Source organism: Pseudophryne corroboree, chromosome 2 (genome assembly GCF_028390025.1).
Source record: "Pseudophryne corroboree isolate aPseCor3 chromosome 2, aPseCor3.hap2, whole genome shotgun sequence".
NCBI classification, from domain to species: Eukaryota; Metazoa; Chordata; class Amphibia; order Anura; family Myobatrachidae; genus Pseudophryne; species Pseudophryne corroboree.
The window spans coordinates 41,318,230-41,340,397 of NC_086445.1; the positions used below are offsets into that span (position 1 = coordinate 41,318,230).

Below are 22,168 nucleotides of genomic sequence, written 5' to 3' on the forward strand. Positions count from 1 at the left end.
CCTGCTGGGCTCTTTGACTGTGCTATTAACCCTTGGAGGGCTCTAATGATGATGTTGCCCAATCTCAGCAGCACTGCACACATTTAATTTTCACCTGATTGGAACCAGCTTTATGCTGCATGTGCCCCATATGCTGAGGGGGAGGGGAACCACACTTTAACATCCTGCTGCATTCATTCATTCTGTGCTGACCGAGGCTGACTCTTTTAATAATATACACGGTCACTGGACAGTTTTGATATACTATACTTACCCGCAGGCAGCGACTGGACAATTCTGATATACTACATCAAGTTACTTATTGGCCGTCCCTGGACAGTTCCTGATATACTATTTATTATACGTCTTGCTCCCTGCCATCCGCTCGGCTATAATGGTCAAACCGCAGCAGTCTGCTGCGGCGAAGCTAGAGAAGTATGCCAGAAATCCGCCGACAAGGTCCCAACAGGGGGGGGAGGTGCAGTCGACCTCGGCACCGCCTTCTCCGTCGGCTAGCTCCTCATCTGCGGAGGCCACCGATGCTGCTTTGCAAAAGGTGCTGGATGCGGTCACGGCCAGTGAAGCCCGCTTGGCCGACAGGATTGGTCAGGTCCAGGCGGACTTATCCATTATACACCAAGACCTTCAGCGGGTGCGAGAGAGGGTCGGTGAGGTTGAGACGCGCACCTCCACATTGGAAGACACTGTTACGCCTCTCGGTCGACGCACTTCTGCTTTGGAGTCACAGATGACGGAAGTGCATAAAAAGATGACTGATATGGAGGGGAGACTGCGGCGAAATAATGTCCGTTTCGTTGGGCTCCCGGAGAAAGAAGAGGGTGCCTCCCCTGAAAAATTTCTTGAACGCTGGCTGTTGGATACGTTTGGAGCGGAGGAGTTCACCTCGCACTTCGCGGTGGAACGCGCCCACAGGGTCCCGATGCGCCCGTTACCTCCGGGGGCTCCTCCCCGTACGTTTATCGCCAAAGTCCTTCATTATCGGGATAGAGATGTGATTCTGAGACTGGCCCGCATCAAGGGTCCCCTTAAGTGGAACGGTTCCCCAGTGTCAGTTTTTCCGGATTTTGCTGTCGACGTTCAGAAGGATAGAGCTCAGTTTGTCCCTGTGAAACGCAGGCTGCGGGAACTGAATATCCCCTATGCCATGCTCTTTCCGTCTAAACTGCGAGTGGTCTCGGATGGTGAAACAAAATTCTTCATGACCCCTCGTGAAGCATCAGTGTGGCTGGACGGACGCTTTCCGGCACGGCGGGCGTTAGCCGCTGATTGAACTTTTGCATTTGATTTCTCTACCTGCAAACATACTGTTTTTCATGTCTGCTATGTTATTGTTACATTGTCTTGGGAGGGATGTATAGTTGTTAGTGGCTATGGTTTCTTTTTATGATTCCCTGCGAGTTGATATTCTGCCTGGATAGACTCATTTCGACTCAGGGAGCGGTAGCCGCTGATTGCACTTATATATGTGATTTCTCAGCTAGTCAAATACGCTACTGTTTGCATTGTGCTGCTATGTTGTTCACGTAGGGGCTTTCTGTGGCCCTTATGGGCCTTCATTGGGAGGGGGTGGCTCTGTGGAGATGGGCGTTGTTTGATGCTGCCTCTATGTTGCTCTTGGGCTTTATGCTCTCTGTGTTCTCTCCGCCATACAGTTTTTACGGGGTAAGCGATTATTTTGTGGGGGTGCTGGTCTAGGGGGGGGGGGGGATCGGTTTTGTTTTAAGTTTGGCTGGGGGACTCTCCTGTCTCAAGGTCATTATATTCTTGGCCCCCTTAGTGGATATAGGAATTTAACCCTAGTTGGTGTTGGCGGAGTATGTTACGGTGCTCTCTGCCTTAGTTGGGATTGTTAGTAATTAGGGTGTTTCGTTGTTGGGGAACCAGGTATGCTGCTAGTTTTAGGTGGTATACGGGGTGGGGGTGGGGGTTATTTTGGACTGTTAGTATTGATAAGTTTACATTTTTTGCTGTGCGATGTGTTTTTTCCCGCTGTGTCAAAGTTGCAACTAACTGCAGGCTTATTTTCTTTGATGTTCACTGGCGGTGGCTGGCCGCGGGTGCTTTGCAATATTACAACGATGCCCTGCTATGGCGGTGGTTAAGTTTCTGTCGTGGAACGTGCGGGGGATCAATGACAAGATTAAGCGCTCCTTGATCCTACGACAGATTAAGCACTATGCTTCGGATATAACCTGCCTGATGGAAACCCACTTACTGGGTACTAAGATTATGTCCCTTAAAAAACCATGGGTAGGCTGGGCTTACCATTCTATGCATACTGCAGCTTCCCTGGGAGTGTCGATCCTAATTAGGAAATCTGTTCCCTTTGCGCTTGATTCTGTGCAAACAGATCAATGGGGTAGATATGTATTTCTCAAGTGCAGAATTAACTCCGTCCCCTTGTTATTGTTGGCTGTGTATGTACCCCCTCCATACTAGCATGACGTCCTTAAAAAGGCATCTGCCTTTATGGCTGCCTCTCCTGACGTAGCCGTAATCTGTATGGGGGACTTCAACAACGTTTTAAATCGCGACTTGGATAGGTTGTCCGGGGCGTCCTCCAACCCACGGCCCGGGCATTCCCCATTTGCAGACACTGTTTCGGAGTTGGGTCTGATCGACCCCTGGAGATTGAAGAATCCTGATTTGAGGCAATACTCGTGTTTTTCACGCTCTCACTCTTCCTTCTCTAGGATAGATTTGGCTCTTCTGTCCCGGGAGCTTTTGCCCAAAGTTCAAAATGTTAAATATGAGACTAGGGGTATTTCGGATCACTCCCCTATATCGTTACATATTGACTTAAACTGCCAGCGAGGCCAGGCAGTGTGGAAATTTAATCCCTTCTGGTTGACGCATATGGGCGAGGGATCTGATTTGGAGGCTAGCTGGTTAGAATTCTTCATTATGCATGATGACACCTCGGATGTGTCTCTGTTATGGGACACTTTCAAGGCTTTCTTGAGAGGAACATTGATTAAGCGGGTGGGGAGTCTTAAATCCTCCTTTAAGAAACATGAGTCTGAATTGGAGGCCCGGGTGGTTGCTTCAGAGTTGACATATGTGCGGGATGGCTTGGATGCCTCTAAGTTGATGTGGCTTCATGCGCAGGGTGAGTGGAATGATTACCTGTGGGGGAAAACCCAGCACAGACTTCTCTTCTCCTCGCATGTCCAGTATGCTACTGGGGATAGACCAGGTTCTTATTTGGCCAATCTTGCAAGGGGTGATCGTTCCTCTCATACTGTCGTGGAGATTTTAGATTCAGCTGGGTCTATGCTGGACCGCACCCCCCAGATCGTGGCGGAATTTGTCTCATACTATCAGGCACTATATAGTTCTGGGTTGACCTGTTCCCCGCTGGAGCTATGTGACTACTTGGATGGAGTCCACTTGCCCCGTATCTCCAGTGAGGCCAGGGCCCTTCTAGACGCTCCTTTGTCGATGGAGGAGATTGAGACTGTGATCTCTGCCTCCCCCGATGGTAAGGCCCCTGGCCTTGATGGCATCCCGTCAGAGCTGTATAAGAAATATACAAAATTCTTTGCCCCTCAGTTGCTTGAGTTGTTCAATGCAATTTTTGCCCAAAATGTGCTTCCCCCGTCTATGGCGGAGGCTTTGATTATAGTAATTCCCAAGCCAGATAAGGACCCCAGGAAGGTTGAATCCTACCGTCCTTTCTCTATCGTCCTAAGTGGATGCTGGGGTTCCTGAAAGGACCATGGGGAATAGCGGCTCCGCAGGAGACAGGGCACAAAAAAGTAAAGCTTTACTAGGTCAGGTGGTGTGCACTGGCTCCTCCCCCTATGACCCTCCTCCAGACTCCAGTTAGATTTTGTGCCCGAACGAGAAGGGTGCAATCTAGGTGGCTCTCCTAAAGAGCTGCTTAGAGAAAGTTTAGTTTAGGTTTTTTTCTTTACAGTGAGTCCTGCTGGCAACAGGATCACTGCAACGTGGGACTTAGGGGGAAAGTAGTAAACTCACCTGCATGCAGAGTGGATTTGCTGCTTGGCTACTGGACACCATTAGCTCCAGAGGGATCGAACACAGGCCCAGCCGTGGAGTCCGGTCCCGGAGCCGCGCCGCCGACCCCCTTGCAGATGCTGAAGCGTGAAGAGGTCCGGAAACCGGCGGCTGAAGACTCCTCAGTCTTCATAAGGTAGCGCACAGCACTGCAGCTGTGCGCCATTTTCCTCTCAGCACACTTCACTGGGCAGTCACTGAGGGTGCAGAGCGCTGGGGGGGGGCGCTCTGAGAGGCAAATATAAACCTTATACAAGGCTAAAAATACCTCACATATAGCCCATAGGGGCTATATGGAGATATTTAACCCCTGCCTGACTGGAAAAATAGCGGGAGAAGAACCCGCCGAAAAAGGGGCGGGGCCTATCTCCTCAGCACACGGCGCCATTTTCTGTCACAGCTCCGCTGGTCAGAACGGCTCCCAGGTCTCTCCCCTGCACTGCACTACAGAAACAGGGTAAAACAGAGAGGGGGGGCACATTAATGGCTATATATATATATATTAAAGCAGCTATAAGGGAGCACTTAATATAAGGATATCCCTTGTATATATAGCGCTTTGTGGTGTGTGCTGGCAGACTCTCCCTCTGTCTCCCCAAAAGGGCTAGTGGGTCCTGTCTTCATTAGAGCATTCCCTGTGAGTTTGCGGTGTGTGTCGGTACGTGGTGTCGACATGTATGAGGACGATATTGGTGTGGAGGCGGAGCAATTGCCAAATATGCAGATGTCACCCCCCAGGGGGTCGACACCAGAATGGATGCCTTTATTTGTGGAATTACGTGATGGTTTATCTTCCCTTAAACAGTCAGTTGAGGACATGAGGCGGCCGGACAATCAATTAATGCCTGTCCAGGCGCCTCAAACACCGTCAGGGGCTGTAAAACGCCCTTTGCCTCAGTCGGTCGACACAGACCCAGACACGGGCACTGATTCCAGTGACGACGGTAGAAATTCAAACGTATTTTCCAGTAGGGCCACACGTTATATGATTTTGGCAATGAAGGAGACGTTACATTTAGCTGATACTACAGATACCGTAAAACAGGGTATTATGTATGGTGTGAAAAAACTACAAACAGTTTTTCCTGAATCAGAAGAATTAAATGACGTGTGTGATGAAGCGTGGGTTGCTCCTGATAAAAAGTTGATAATTTCAAAAAAGTTATTGGCATTATACCCTTTCCCGCCAGAGGTTAGGGCGCGCTGGGAAACACCCCCTAAGGTGGACAAGGCGCTCACACGCTTATCCAAACAAGTGGCGTTACCCTCTCCTGAGACGGCCGCACTTAAGGATCCATCAGATAGAAAGATGGAAGTTATTCAAAAGAATATATACACACATGCAGGTGTTATACTACGACCAGCTATAGCAACTGCCTGGATGTGCAGTGCTGGAGTAGTTTGGTCAGAATCCCTGATTGAAAATATTGATACCCTAGATAGGGACAATGTTTTACTGTCGTTAGAACAAATAAAGGATGCATTTATCTATATGCGTGATGCACAGAGGGATATTTGCACACTGGCATCTCGGGTGAGTGCTATGTCCATTTCAGCCAGAAGAGCCTTATGGACACGACAGTGGACAGGCGATGCGGATTCAAAACGTCACATGGAGGTTTTGCCGTATAAAGGGGAGGAGTTATTTGGAGTTGGTCTATCAGACTTGGTGGCCACGGCTACTGCCGGGAAATCCACTTTTTTACCTCAAGTCACTCCCCAACAGAGAAAGGCACCGACCTTTCAACCGCAGCCTTTTCGCTCCTACAAAAATAAGAGAGCAAAGGGCTTGTCGTACCTGCCACGAGGCAGAGGAAGAGGGAAGAGACACCAACAGGCAGCTCCTTCCCAGGAACAGAAGCCCTCCCCGGCTCCTGCAAAAACCTCAGCATGACGCTGGGGCCTCTCAAGCGGACTCGGGGACAGTGGGGGGCCGTCTCAAAAATTACAGCGCGCAGTGGGCTCACTCGCAGGTAGACCCCTGGATCCTGCAGATAATATCTCAGGGGTACAGGTTGGAATTAGAGACGGATCCTCCTCATCGTTTCCTGAAGTCTGCCTTACCAACCGTCTCTTCCGAAAGGGAGAGGGTGTTGGAAGCCATTCACAAGCTGTACGCTCAGCAGGTGATAGTCAAAGTACCCCTATTACAACAAGGAAAGGGGTATTATTCCACTCTATTTGTGGTACCGAAGCCGGATGGCTCGGTAAGGCCTATTCTAAATCTGAAGTCCTTGAACCTCTACATAAAAAAGTTCAAGTTCAAGATGGAGTCACTCAGAGCAGTGATAGCGAACCTGGAAGAAGGGGACTTTATGGTATCCTTGGACATCAAGGATGCGTATCTACACGTTCCGATTTACCCCGCACACCAGGGGTACCTCAGGTTCATTGTTCAAAACTGTCACTATCAGTTTCAGACGCTGCCGTTCGGATTGTCCACGGCGCCTCGGGTCTTTACCAAGGTAATGGCCGAGATGATGATTCTTCTTCGAAGAAAAGGCGTATTAGTTATCCCATACTTGGACGATCTCCTAATAAGGGCAAGGTCCAGAGAACAGCTGGAGACAGCTTTAGCACTATCTCAAGAGGTGCTAAGACAACACGGGTGGATTCTGAATATTCCAAAATCCCATTTAATCCCGACAACTCGTCTGCTGTTCCTAGGAATGATTCTGGACACGGTTCAGAAAAAGGTTTTCCTTCCAGAGGAAAAAGCCAAGGAGTTATCCGATCTGGTCAGGAACCTCCTAAAACCAGGAAAAGTGTCAGTACATCAATGCACAAGAGTCCTGGGAAAAATGGTGGCTTCTTACGAAGCAATTCCATTCGGCAGATTCCATGCAAGAATATTCCAAAGGGATCTGTTGGACAAATGGTCAGGGTCGCATCTGCAGATGCACCTGCGAATAACCATGTCACCAAAGACAAGGGTGTCACTTCTGTGGTGGTTGCAGAAGGCTCACCTATTAGAAGGCCGCAGATTCGGCATTCAGGATTGGATCCTGGTGACCACGGACGCCAGCCTGAGAGGCTGGGGAGCAGTCACACAAGGAAGAAACTTCCAGGGAGTATGGACGAGTCTGGAAAAGTCTCTTCACATAAACATTCTGGAACTAAGAGCAATCTACAATGCTCTAAGCCAGGCGGAACTTCTCCTGCAAGGAAAGCCGGTGTTGATTCAGTCGGACAACATCACGGCGGTCGCCCATGTAAACAGGCAGGGCGGCACAAGAAGCAGGAGTGCAATGGCAGAAGCTGCCAAGATTCTTCGCTGGGCGGAGAATCACGTGATAGCACTGTCAGCAGTGTTCATCCCGGGCGTGGACAACTGGGAAGCAGACTTCCTCAGCAGACACGATCTTCATCCGGGAGAGTGGGGTCTACATCCAGAAGTCTTCAACATGTTAATAGACCGTTGGGAAAGACCAATTGTAGACATGATGGCGTCTCGCCTCAACAAGAAACTGGACAAATATTGCGCCAGGTCAAGAGATCCACAGGCAATAGCTGTGGACGCACTGGTAACTCCTTGGGTGTACCAGTCAGTGTATGTGTTTCCTCCTCTGCCGCTCATACCAAAGGTATTGAAGATCATACGGCAAAGAAGAGTAAGAACAATACTAGTGGTTCCGGATTGGCCGAGAAGGACTTGGTATCCGGAACTTCAAGAGATGCTCACGGACGAACCGTGGCCTCTACCTCTGAGAAGGGACCTGCTACAGCAGGGTCCCTGTCTTTTTCAAGACTTACCGCGGCTGCGTTTGACGGCATGGCGGTTGAACGCCAGATCCTAAAAGGGAAAGGCATTCCAGAAGAAGTCATTCCTACCTTGATTAAGGCACGGAAGGAAGTCACCGTGAAACATTATCACCGCATTTGGCGAAAATATGTAGCGTGGTGCGAGGATCGGAGGGTTCCGACGGAGGAATTCCAACTGGGTCGTTTCCTACATTTCCTGCAATCAGGATTATCTATGGGTCTCAAATTGGGATCCATTAAGGTTCAAATTTCGGCCCTGTCAATATTCTTCCAAAAAGAATTGGCCTCTGTCCCTGAGGTCCAGACTTTTGTCAAGGGAGTACTGCATATACAGCCTCCTGTGGTGCCTCCGGTGGCACCGTGGGATCTAAATGTAGTTTTAGATTTCCTCAAATCCCATTGGTTTGAACCATTGAAAAAGGTGGATTTGAAATATCTCACATTGAAAGTGACTATGTTACTAGCCCTGGCCTCTGCCAGGAGAGTATCTGAATTGGCGGCTTTATCTTATAAAAGTCCTTATCTAATCTTCCATTCGGATAGGGCAGAACTGCGGACTCGTCCGCATTTTCTCCCTAAAGTGGTATCAGCATTTCATCTGAACCAACCTATTGTGGTGCCTGCGGCCACTAGCGACTTGGAGGACTCCAAGTTGTTGGACGTTGTCAGAGCCTTAAAAATATACATTGCAAGGACGGCTGGAGTCAGAAAATCTGACTCGCTGTTTATATTGTATGCACCCAACAAGTTGGGCGCACCTGCTTCTAAGCAGTCGATTGCTCGTTGGATTTGTAACACAATTCAACTTGCACATTCTGTGGCAGGCCTGCCACAGCCTAAAACTGTAAAAGCCCACTCCACAAGGAAGGTGGGCTCATCTTGGGCGGCTGCCCGAGGGGTCTCGGCATTACAACTCTGCCGAGCAGCTACGTGGTCGGGGGAGAACACGTTTGTAAAATTTTACAAATTTGATACCCTGGCAAAGGAGGACCTGGAGTTCTCTCTTTCGGTGCTGCAGAGTCATCCGCACTCTCCCGCCCGTTTGGGAGCTTTGGTATAATCCCCATGGTCCTTTCAGGAACCCCAGCATCCACTTAGGACGATAGAGAAAATAAGAATTTACTTACCGATAATTCTATTTCTCGGAGTCCGTAGTGGATGCTGGGCGCCCATCCCAAGTGCGGATTATCTGCAATACTTGTACATAGTTATTGTTAACTAATTCGGGTTATTGTTAAGGAGCCATCTTTAAGAGGCCCTTTCTGTTGTCATACTGTTAACTGGGTTTAGATCACAAGTTGTACGGTGTGATTGGTGTGGCTGGTATGAGTCTTACCCGGGATTCAAAATGCCTCCCTTATTGTGTATGCTCGTCCGGGCACGGTACCTAACTGGAGTCTGGAGGAGGGTCATAGGGGGAGGAGCCAGTGCACACCACCTGACCTAGTAAAGCTTTACTTTTTTGTGCCCTGTCTCCTGCGGAGCCGCTATTCCCCATGGTCCTTTCAGGAACCCCAGCATCCACTACGGACTCCGAGAAATAGAATTATCGGTAAGTAAATTCTTATTATTTCCCTGTTGCCCACGGATATTAAAATCCTGGCCAAGGTTTTAGCTTCCAGACTCGGCCAGGTTATCTCCCAAATTATTCACCTTGACCAAACGGGCTTCATGCCTGGCAAGTCCACTGCTGTGAATTTGAGGCGCCTGTTTGCTCATTTTCAGGTTTCTCAGGAGGAGGACTGCTCTGCCGTTATAGATGCCGCAAAGGCCTTTGACTCAGTGGAGTGGGCCTTCCTCTGGGAGGCTATGAGTAGGTTTGGTGTGGGCCCCAACTTTATCAATTATGTTAAATTGTTATACTTTCAGCCCATGGCCAGAGTCTCGGTGAACGGGTTTGTTTCGGACTCCTTCCCCCTAACCAGGGGAACGAGGCAGGGCTGCCCTTTGTCTCCGACTCTGTTTGCCATTGCTATTGAGCCACTGGCATGTTTGATTAGGGCTTCTCAGGATTTTGTGGGTATTAGGGTCGGCGCAAAAGAAGACAGGATAGCGTTATACGCTGATGACCTGTTGCTCTTTGTGGACGATTCAGTCTCCTCCTTACCTAAACTCCTTGACTTAATAACTGACTATGGACGTTTCTCCGGGCTCAAAATTAACTGGGACAAATCCACCATTACTCCACTTTGCGGCCCAGTCTCGGAAGCCCCCATGATTCAAACCCCCCTTAAATGGGTAGATTCTTTCAAATACCTGGGTATATGGGTATCGAATGACCCTTGTACCTATGTTTCCCTTAATATCATGCCGCTGATGGGTTATCTACGCTCGAGGGTCAGGGTTTGGGGGTCTCTGCCCCTGACTGTTACCGGCAGGGTCAACTTGGTAAAAATGGTATACTTGCCTAAACTCCTTTATGTCCTCCAGCAGTCCCCTATATATATTAACTTGAAAATATTTCGACAGATTGACAGTTTGCTCTCTTCTTTGATATGGGCCAGCAGGAGAGCGCGGTTGAGACTTGACGTTCTGTCCAGGCCGAAGGTGCTGGGAGGCTTAGCTCTCCCTATCTTTCGATTTTACTATTATGCCGCGCAGTTGGCACATATATGGGAGTGGGTGAATGCCCCGGATGCTCTCACTATACACTCCCAAATGCTTTTCCGGGTCTACCCTGACGGCTCTCCATTACAGATGCTTCTTTGTGGGAACCCTAACTTGTCCAAGATCCCTATAATTAGACAGGCCGTCCTCATATGGAAACAGGTACATGTTATCCTATTGGGCCAGGGTATTGACCCGGATACTCCTCTGGACAATGCCCTTGGCTTCCCAGAACTGGCTTCGCTGCGGACAGGGACGGTGTGGGGGAGGTGGGGAGTGACGTCCCTGGGACACTTATATAGTGATGGTATACTGAGGTCCTTCCTGCAGCTTCAGCGGGATTACAGTATACCCTCTTCACATTTCTACCGATACCTGCAGTTGAGACATGCACTTAACGCACAATTTCCCGAAGCTCCTCCGACGATTGCCGACTCCCCGGTCAAGTCTCTCCTGCAGTCCCTGGGAAGCGGACATCTGGTGTCCAACATTTATGCAAGTATGCTTCGATCTCACTATTCTGACCCGTTGTCCCTTCTCAGGAGCAGGTGGGAATCTGACTTGGGCGCCATCTCTGATGAGATATGGGAGGGTGCTTTATGCTCTCCACGATTATCCACTACCACCACTAGATATCAACAAATTCAACTGTTTATAATACACAGAGTATATATGACACCAGTGCGGTTGCGACATATAGGGGGTACCCACTCCTCCAGGTGTCCTAAGTGCGATACTCTGGATGCGGACTTTTGGCACATTATTTGGCTGTGTCCTAAGGTAGCCGTATTCTGGTCGGGTGTTATTGACGCCCTGGTGTCAACAGGTATTCCCTTGTCTATATGCTCCCCGATGACATGTGTGCTATCTGCTGTGGAGGAGGATGCCCTGGACCCCCTGCCAGACGTTATGTAATTAATCTGTGTGGCCTGGCCAAGGTGTGCATCGCTAGGCTTTGGCTAGCCAGGGATGCGCCCACATTACGGTCCTGGGTCTCACTTGTAAATGTTAGTCTCTCATGAGAAATATGTATACTTAGCTAGAAAAGCGGAGAATAAATATCAGGACCTGTGGGGTCGCTGGCTTGAGTCCCCGCTCTCTAGGACCCGGAACATCTAGACATACAACGGGGGTTAGAGTGGGTGGGTACCTTAATTCTATATCGGGTGAACTGCCTCTTGTTGTTTGCGTTGTCCCCTGGCGCCCGCGGTCAGCCACTCCCGCTCCAGTGTCAGTGCTGTAGCTCTGCGTTTAGCTCAATATTTAAGAAGTGTGGCCGTAGAGGATTATGCACGGCACATTGTTATACAAGTTATATGCTACCATGTGATATTGATTCTAATTTATAATTTACGATTCGAAGGTTGAGCCTGCATCGGTTTACTATGATAAGTATGATAATTGGTCCCTACTCGACATGGGAATCTGCGTATTCCCAGGGTGGGGTTCTGATGTGAGTTGCGCTGTTTTTTTTTTCTTTGTGTTTTTGTTTAAGTAAAAACTGAAAATCAATAAAAAAGAATTGAATTAAAAAAAAAAAAAAAGATACCAGCAATTACTAATAAGCAGTTTCCCTGCCATGTCTAAAACATGGATACACTCACTTCTCTTACTATTATTTATATCATAACTGTTTATAATGATATTATCCTAAAGACTGCAAATCTGATTCATGGCCGTGGCAGCCAAATACTGGCTTTGTTCACTGATATGTTCACAAGATATGTTATAACAATTTGTTCACAAGATATGTTATAACAATTGGTCAGCACATGGTGCTTATAAAACAGTATCTGTGGAGCTCTGCAAGCATTGTGAGTTCAGGTCTCACCTGCAGCAGCTTTGGCTTAATTCACTTGGCCACACCACACTGGATACGCCCAATCTCATCTGATTTTGGAAGCTAAGCAGTGTTGGGCCTGATTAGCCACCTGGGAGTACAAGGTGCTGTAGGTATTTTTTAATCTACAGCCACACCACACTGGATACGCCCAAGCTCATCTGATTTTGGAAGCTAAGCAGTGTTGCATATTGTTTGCCATCTGGGGGAGACTGGTGATCCAACTAGATTGCATACTAATGCATGCTAGTTTAAACTGTTAAAAAAAAAAAAATGCATTCTGGTTAGCTCAATTTGGGCTTACACTATCAATATAAACCTACCATAGGTTTTACAGTCATGATAGCTCTCCAGAGCCCGCTCCCAAGAGCGCGCTCCCGGCGCCGGCCACTAGATAGGGCCCATTAACTAAGCTGTGGTTAAGCAGCAGTCATCTCAGGTTTTAAGCCTGTGTGAGGTCACATTTAGTTTCAGACTTCTAAAAATTATTATACCTCTGTATCAGGATATATCTGGATATATGTACATGGGTATATAATATATATGTGTATGTATGCATATATGAAATATATATATTTATTAAGGTCTGAGTATGTGTGAATATACATTGTTGTATGTATGTGTAGATATATATATATATAATATGCTGACATTAAAAATCTATTTTGCAGTAAGCAAGACTAATTGGTCAGCACACAGTGCTTATTAAACAGTATCTGTTAAGCACTGCAAACATGGTGAGTTCAGGCCTCACCTGCAGCAGCTTTGCTTATTGTTTTTACAGGTGGCTCTGTAGCCAAGTGGTTAGGCTTCCCGGCCACAGTGAACATTGTGATTGCATGGACACTGGTTCAGATCCTGGTTTAACAGGTGTTTAAAAAAAAAAAAAAAAACATGGTAGGACACCATTTTTTAACGTTACTTCCTGGTTCTTTCCCGGAGGTTGCTGCCCTACAACACTTAGCATCTGGAGGAGCGGGGTGTTGTTAGGAGTTTAATTTATTAATTGTTTTTGTACAGCATGACTCTACAGGAAGATTCACTATTGCTGGTAACCACATGCACGGTAATGCAGGTTTATACACACGTTACTTCCGTGGTGTACTTACTGGTTGGGGTACATGATCACTAAGTCTAATGCATAGTCAAACAAGCAGCTTCGCTGCAAAGTCGGTCACACAGTGTGTCGGACAAATACGAATCTGGGCCAGTGGCGCAATATATAACGCATCTGCCTACGGATAACAAGATTGTAGGTTCGTCTCCTACCTGGCTCGTTTAAGTTGCCGTGATCGTATAGTGGTTAGTACTCTACGTAAAAACTGCACAGACAGCAGTAGGGCTGTTGCTTCGCCCTGCTTTGGTAAGGGTTTGAGGTAACAAGGCTGTAGTGGAGGACACTCCAGTTCAGGTTTGCCCTAAATAAAGACCACCTTACATTTCTTGATGCCTACAGCTTCTTTGGACGTTGGCAGTTGGTTCTTGCGTTTTCAGCTTCGCTAGTGGCGCATAACGTCCACTTTTCGCCTATTAGACACAATGGTGGCGGCTTTCGAAGCGCTTTAGTTCGGAAGACTTCACTCACGTCCTTTTCAATTGGATGTGCTCGCACAGTGGTCGGGCTCGCATCTGCAGATTTACCGCAGGGTGAGGTTGTCTCCAAGGGCCAGAGTGTCTCTTCTCTGGTGGCTCAAAGTACAGAATCTAACCGCAGGGAAACGGTTCGGCGCCTGGAATTGGATAATTCTCACGGCGGACGCGAGTCTCAGAGGTTGGGGAGCTGTAGTTCAAAATTATCAGCTCCAGGGTCTCTGGGCGGATCACGAAAGATTGCTGTCTATAAATGTCCTGGAACTCCGGGCAATTTACAATGCGCTACGACAAGCAGTGCACAGGCTGCAGGCTCAGGCTGTTCAGGTGCAGTCAGACAATTCGACGGCGGTCGCATATATCAACAAACAAGGAGGAACGGAAAGCCGTATGGCACTGCGGGAAGTAGCTTGAATCCTCTATTGGGCCGAGTATCACCAAATGATATTGTCGGCAGTAGTCATTCCGGGAGTGGACAACTGGGAGGCGGATTATCTCAGCCGTCGGAATTTTCATCCAGGAGAATGGGCATTAAATCCAGAAGTGTTTCACATGTAGGTCCAGAAGTGGAGTTACCCGCAGGTGGACCTGATGGCATCTCGCCACAATCATCAAACGCCCCAGGTCGTGTCCAGAACGAGAGATCCAAAGGCAGTGGCGGTGGATGCTCTCACAATCACGTGGCCATACAGTCTCGTGTATCTGTTTCCACCGTTTCCGCTACTCCCTCTGTGGCTAAAACGGATCAAAGGAGAGTCCGTCACAGTTATACTAGTGGCGCTTCTTTGGCCTCGGAGAGCTTGGTTCTCGGATCTCCGCGGTCTACTCGCAGTCGGTCTTTGGCCCCTCCCACTACGTTCGGACCTGTTACAGCAGGGTCCGTTCCTTTACCCCGATTTAGCGCGGCTGCGTTTGACGGGGTGGCTGTTGAGACCGCCCTCTTAAGAAGAGAGGGCATTCCAGAATCTTATACCAACCATGTTACGAGCTAGGGAGCCGGTTACGGCAGCTCATTATTACAGAATTTGGCGTGCCTATATAGGTTGGTGTGAAGCTGCGTTTATCCACACTAAAAGTGCAGATATCGGCGTTGTCAATTTATTTTCATAGTAGATTGGCCCTATTGCCGTCGGTTCACACCTTTATGCAGGGTGTCCTCAGAGTTCAGCCTCCATTCACTCCACCTACTGCGCCATGGGACTTGAATCTGGTTTTTAGATTTCTTACAGTCTTTTTATTTTGAACCCTTACAACAAGTGGATATTAAATTTCTCACTTGGGAAAACAATTTTTCTTTTAGCCTTAGCGTCAGCAAGGCGTGTTTCAGATTTGGGTGCTTTGTCGTGCAAGCCACCGTATTTAGTGTTTCATGATGACAGAGCAGAACTTCGGACGAATTCCGCTTTTCTACCAAAGGTAGTGTCATCTTTTCACATCAATCAACCAATAGTAGTTCCTGTGTTAACAGGAGACTCTGTTAGGTTGGATGTGGTACGCGCATTACGCATTTATGTATCCCGAACGTCGACCGTTCGTAAGACGGATACGTTGTTTGCTCTCTATGATGCTGCCAAGATGGGTTGGCCAGCTTCTAGGCAGACCTTATCCAGTTGGATTAAACTGACCATACGTCAGGCTTACCTTCATGCTAGGTTATAGCCGCCTACATCAGTAACAGCTCATTCCACACGTGCTGTGGGAACGTCATGGGCAGCGAGTCGTGGAGCTTCTACGACACAGCTTTGCCGGGCGGCTACATGGTCTTCGGTGCACACGTTTGTGCGCTTCTATAAGTTTGATACGTTTGCGGCATCAGCATCTAGCTTTGGCCGCCTAGTGTTACAGGTGCCAAACAGCTCTCCCGCCCACGGGGGAAACTTTGGTACGTCCCAAGAGTACTCCAGTGACCCCTAGTGGATGAAAAAGAAAATAGGATTTTGGTACTTACCAGGTAAATCCTTTTCTTTGAATCCATAGGGGGCACTGGACGCCCACCCAGAGCAGTTTACCTGGTTTGGGGTAGGTTCAGTAGATCTTATGGTAACACATTTTCACCGACTGGTTCAGATTAACAAGTTCTAATCGGTTATGGTGTCAACTGTTTAGTTGTCAGTAATGTTGTGTCAACTTTATTGTTGTCCGTTATGTTATGTGTAATTCTCCATTGTAAACCTCTCTATCGCTCCTGTTCGGCTCAGTAAAAAACACTGAGGTACTCAGGGATATGGAGGGGAGGTGTAGTTTCAAAATTAATTTATTCAGTGCCTTCTTTTTGTGGAAGCCGTCCATATCCCAAGAGTACTCCAGTGCCCCCTATGGATTCAAAGAAAAGGATTTACCTGGTAAGTACCAAAATCCTATTTTTCATGCGTCGACTATTAGCTTTGTACTTTATATAATGTACCACAAAGCTTTTCTGCCTATAGTAAAGAAACAGGAGCCTGCAGGCTAGGGGCTGAGCTTCAGAGGCGAAACGCGTCGCTCTGTCTTGCAGTAAGCCCCTCCCTTCCCCCGGGGAGTTCTCAGCCTGTAATATATAAATGGTTGTCCCCCACGTGCCCTGCTTTGCTGTTCTAGAATCTAGCAATGACCCTATGACTTGAATCTGTTGCATCAGTCCAGGTTTTACATTGTGTGCTTAATCGTTGTGTAAAATCCCTTCTATGTGCTGTTAATTCACCAGTAATATGTGTGTTTTTGTTTATTTGCCACAGATCCAAACTTAGCTTGTTCCAATCGAGGATAAGTTTACAGAAGGCCAATGTAAAGGTAGGTGTCTATGAAGGTGACAATCTGTAACCTGCTTGTTACAGATTGTGCCCCCTTTACTGGTTAGTACAACGGGGGTGTCTGCTTAGACAGCGCACACGTCTCAGTCCTGGCTGATAAGTCCCCTACTATGACAATCTGGTGCCCTGAAGCTTTTCTAAAGGGCCCTACACACTATGCGATCCACCGCCGAGCTGCCCGACGGCGGATACGGCCGACGGGTGACGGGAGGAGTGAAGTTTCTTCACTCCCCCGTCACCTGGCTCCATAGCAGTGCATGCAAATATGAATGAGATCGTCCATATTGGCCTGCATGCACAAGCGACAAGCACCAACAATGAACGAGCGCGGGGCCGCGCATCGTTCATCGCTGCTGCCTCCACACTGAAAGATATGAACGGTATCTCGTTCATTAATGAACAAGATCGTTCATATCTTTCTGTATTATCGCCCAGTGTGTAGGGCCTATTACTTGCATGAAAACATGGCAGCTCTACATGGACTTACTTGGTAACAGTATGAGCTGTAGAATTTGACATACTGCTACACAAGAGGCCCACTGACTGGCTAGGAGGGATGTATTAAGCTGGACAACCTCTTATTAGACCAGTGTGCAGTATTAGTCCCTTGAGGCGACCCAGCAATGTTAGTTGGGGATATATTTCCCCACCCCCTGCACATATTCTCCAGCTGACCTGTAATAAAATGGCCGCTGAGACTCTCAGTCCTGGTTTTGCAGTTTATAAAGAGGCAACGGAACCCTCAGTGACCCCTAGAACCCTCAGTGACCCCTAAAAGTCCAGATGTTGATTTCAGAATTCTTAATGATGTGTGTGTGCCTGGGTGCAGTGCACTATGGGTATTGGTTGTTAGTACACAGATGAACTATTCCTCTGGCATTGAACGCTCCGTAATGAGCTGTGCTGATTTAGTAATGTAACATAACCCAGATTGACGAACAAGAATATTTCGGTACGTGCAATTACTGGCCTCTTGTTGACCACACACAGGCACGATATTATATTCTAATTCCATTAACGTTCTTCCTATATTCTGCGTTCAGTTAAAAGCACGGAGACAAGAGTGCAACGCCAAAGCTACCCACGCACGGAACGACTATCTCCTCACCCTCGCAGCTGCAAACGCCCATCAGGACCGTTATTACCAGACGGACCTGGCTAGCACCATGAAGGTGAGTCCAGATTTGTACGATGTGTCCTCTCTCTACCCCTCCTCTGAAGTCTCTGCCCTCCTCGTACAGGACACTGGTGCCCAGCCACCGGCCCTTCTGTTTGCCCCTCTGCCATGCTGGGGCCGCACTGCTACTAGTTAGGTGGGAGAACCAGGACGTGGCTGTAGAAGCAATACGGGTTAATGGCCAATTTTTGGCATTTCTCTGGCATTGCTGCAATATATGGGTTATTAATCTAAATGACTACTATTAGGATTAATAGTACAAGGGTGAGAGATATCAAACCTTGTAATGAAAACCAGGGAGGCGTTGCCCATAGCAACCAATCAGATCCTAGCTGTCATTTTAAACACACCTAGATAAACGATAGCTAGATTCTGATTGGTTGTTTTAAAAGTTTTTATAAATCTCCCTCTAGGTGTTATGGTTACTGACGCCGTATAGAACATGGAACAAAATGCTCAGAAATTATTATTTCCTTTCACCCCTGGCCTCTGATTTAGTCTCCCCCATTGTTTTCATTGAGCTTGATGTCATTTCCATCTGGTTCCATGTTCACTGCCTGATAACATATTTCTGCCCTAGTCTTTGTTGCTGGATCATTTTGTAGCCTTTTTAGAACGATACTTTCCAGACAATAACTTTTATACTTTTTTTGTTACTATATTGTTGCAAATGAAAGGCCGGAGAAGTTGTTTACACCACTCGTCTGATCTGACTTCCTCCGTCCTTTGTACTCGGAGGGTCGGAGACAGGCCAAGGGGCTAATTGCAATGACCTAATTGGAGTTATTTTATTTTGCGTCCACCCAACATCACTGTTTGAATACCGGCAAGCAGTTTGTGTGAGATTTGGGCAGATCTGTATCATGTAACATGTATTTGTTGCAGTTAGAATCTATTGGTAGTTTGGTTAATATAACAATACGTGTATCATACACTGCCCCTGTCACATGCAGCCCTGTCCTCACTGACACATCACTCATCTCCTGATATACTCTGTGCTGCTGGGGACCCTGCTCCTCCCACTATATAACTCTCAGTCTGTGACTTCCTGCTGCCTCCATTCCCCTCCTCACATCATGTCACTGCCCCTGTCACATGCATCCCTGTCCTCACTGACACATCACTCATCTCCTGATATACTCTGTGCTGCTGGGGACCCTGCTCCTCCCACTATATAACTCTCAGTCTGTGGCTTCCTGCTGCCTCCATTCCCCTCCTCACATCATGTCACTGCCCCTGTCACATGCAGCCCTGTCCTCACTGACACATCACCCCTTTCCTGATATACTCTGTGCTGCTGGGGACCCTGCTCCTCCCACTATATAACTCTCAGTCTGCATCATCCTGTGCCTTCATTCCCCTAATCATCACATTACATTGCCCCCTGTCACTTGCAGACCTGTCCTGATTCAGTCACACGAGTGGACTGGTCTGTACCTCCCACAAGACTGACAGATTCCTCTCCTGACATACTCTGTGCTGACGTGATGGTCATGTACACCTGAAAACTATCTGCTACTTTATTACTGAAGCGGAGCCTGCTGACACAGATGACGCCCCTGCAGGGAATATTAGACTGTAATTGGGGCTGTTATGAGCCAGGTCCAGGGTTCCTCATTATAAGCTATGCACATGAATCATGTAACATCCCGGCTATAAGGCGCTGTGTGTACTCGCTGTAATGTATTTAGCTCAGGATGTGTAATGTCTGAGAGTGATTTGCAGCACTCCCTTCCTTCCCCCTGCTCCACCTGCATCCTGGTGCCCAGATCGGGGGTGAGGTGCTCTCCCCTGTAGGCAGGCCTGGCATCAGGATTCTGTGCTGCTGGCTCCACCCTGGTGGGGCTGTACCATGCACAGAGCGTGTCATAGAGGGCTGTGTGTTGCTCGCTGGGCTGACCCATTCCAAAGCTGAGGTCCTGTTGTCTCCATTACACACGTAGCTGCTTGTACTCTGCTACTGCCATGGAGGCTCAGATATAAGTGAGGATATAGATCACTTACTGTATGTACCGTGTTTGCCGGTACTATACACCAGGCCGCAGGCTGGCTCCCGGGCAACCTCACACAGCAGTCATCAAACAATATTATTTGCCTTCTCTATGTGTATAATGCCAACATGTGCCATAGCGTTGCACAGAAAGGAAGAACAATGACATCATTATAGTAGCAAGCGGAATGGAGGATAATTCTACACCCTTACAGCTTGCAATCTAAACTATGAGGACACTCCCAAAATATAATCACCCTGTACATTTCAGATCACTGCAACACGCCCCAAGTAGCGGAACCATAGGGATCTGGGATCCCTATCACATGTTTACTATACAAAGCCTGGAAAGTACACAGGGAAATGAGATTGTCTGTGCGGGTTAGTGGACATCAGTGGTTTTTGTACATTTCTAGGAAACCTTAAAATGAGCCCTTTATAAAGGTGCAGTTTATGCTGCTGCAACGTAGCTATTATAATATAATGTTCCACAGTGCTGCACAGTCCGGATGTAACTGCACAGGAGCGTAGCGTGAAACCGGCGGTGAGGGAAGCCCTGCTCGCATGATGGGAAGTAATACAGAATGTCTGGCATGTCTTAAAGGGGCAGTACCAAGATTTCACAGACCATGCCTAATTGATATATTTTAAGTTTACTTTTTTATGTTGATTTACTTATTTGAATTGCATTCTTTCTGTCACCTCCCTCCCCACACCCTCCCCCTCCCCACCCCATGTGCACATAATTGTAGCATCCTATTGGGTACTTGACAGGTGACTTCTGATTGGCCGCTGTGGTTCTGTTGGTAACTGAGTCCTGCAGTGTATGCAGGGGTCTTGCACAGCTGGTCAGATCTCACCTTGACGTCTCGTTTATATTTATTGTATTATTGTATTTGCACTCAGTCCGTATAGATTATAGCAGTGTTTCCTGTGCTCATACATAGATATCCTTACTACCTGGACTGTGAGTGTCCACGAGTGGCTCCTCAATCTTGCTTGAAACTTAAGGAAGGTGGGGGGTGCTGGTTGGTGTTACGTTCGGGCCCCTCTGTTTCTTTCATGCCATTCATCGTTATAAAGCACCAGTGTCTCAGTCACATTACTGTGCAGAAATCTGATATTATTATTCTATGTTGGCTCCCTCTACAGCGCCCTCTGCTGGTGAGACACCTGCACAGCCTGCCTGGTCAGACCGGTGCACATAGCTCTGTACTGTCATCTATGAGTTACTGATATTAGTAATAAGCGTGTGGTGCACCAGCCTCCTCAGCCGCTTTCCCATTACTCTCCCACCCATTGTGTGGCAATATCCTGGCAGTGTTTAGGCAGTCACTGACCATTTGTTTTCCTTACAACTGTACGAGGTCCGAACTCTAGTTACTGGAAAGTATTAATGACTCGGGAAAATACACATTGTATTGTAATAGGTATTCTTATATTATATTGTAGGTGTGGAAGGTGCTCTCACAAAAATCGCCGTCAGATTCCTATTTACCTATCACATCACATCTCTTCGTACAGGCAAATATCCATACCGGCCAATGACACAGAACGCACCGTTACTTATTACCCTGACAGCATATATCAGGCTTACGCTGCTTTTTGAAGTATAAATATCATTATAATACCTGCAAATAATAGCTGGATAAAGGGTCATCGGTGGGCCCTATTGGCATCCCGTTCAGTGTCTAATATACAAAATAACGCTCCCCAGGTTGTAACTTATATAAAGGTAATTTACCTCAGAGATCTGTCACCCTGCCACCCGTACTCCATTTTGTCTTATCATTTACGTGATCATGTTGGTAAATTGTCCTAAGAGGGTCTGTACTGTGGATAGTGGGGTCACGTCATGATGGGTTACGCAGCGTGACAGAGTGTTAGTGGACGCACCTAGCACAATATAAGTATTTCTAGAAAGCACATCAGAAAATGGAGCGCCACCTTCAGACGACTTTGTTGGTTTGCATATCCCCGTCCAGCAATGCTCCCTAAATGTTATCTTCTGACTCTGTCATTAATATAATTATTGTTGTTGGCCTCCGTTGTGTTCATAGTCATATGCAAAGAGAGACTTTGCATGTTATCCCTGGTCAGAGATGAGAAACAGTCCTGGTGGCGGCTGGCTATGGTGGATGTTGCAGGAGGCATGAACAAGCCAGTACATTAAACTTATTTAGTCGGAAATGTCTTTTTTGGGTTTTCCATGTGTTTATTCCTTTCTGTCCCATAGGGAGGTAGGTAATATTTCAGCAATGGTGTATTAATTGCAGAATTCATGAAGATCCCCCCTCTCCAGGGCTTCTACATAGTCTATTGATCTTGTCTGGTGCCCGAGGTCAGAATCGTGTCCGGTTACTGTATGAGTGAGACCCTTGTTGCTGAGGTTA

General features: G+C 47.6%; 1 protein-coding gene across 3 annotated transcripts in view; it reads left to right on the forward strand.

Annotated features, from left to right (window-relative positions):
• FCHSD2 (FCH and double SH3 domains 2) overlaps positions 1–22,168 on the forward strand; it is a 184,717-nt gene that overhangs the window by 115,600 nt on the left and 46,949 nt on the right. For all 3 annotated transcript variants that reach the window (XM_063951220.1, XM_063951222.1, XM_063951221.1), the window contains exons 7-8: positions 16,534–16,588; positions 17,652–17,780. In XM_063951220.1, the coding sequence (XP_063807290.1) occupies positions 16,534–16,588; positions 17,652–17,780 (184 nt within the window). The remainder of the gene's footprint in view (positions 1–16,533; positions 16,589–17,651; positions 17,781–22,168) is intronic.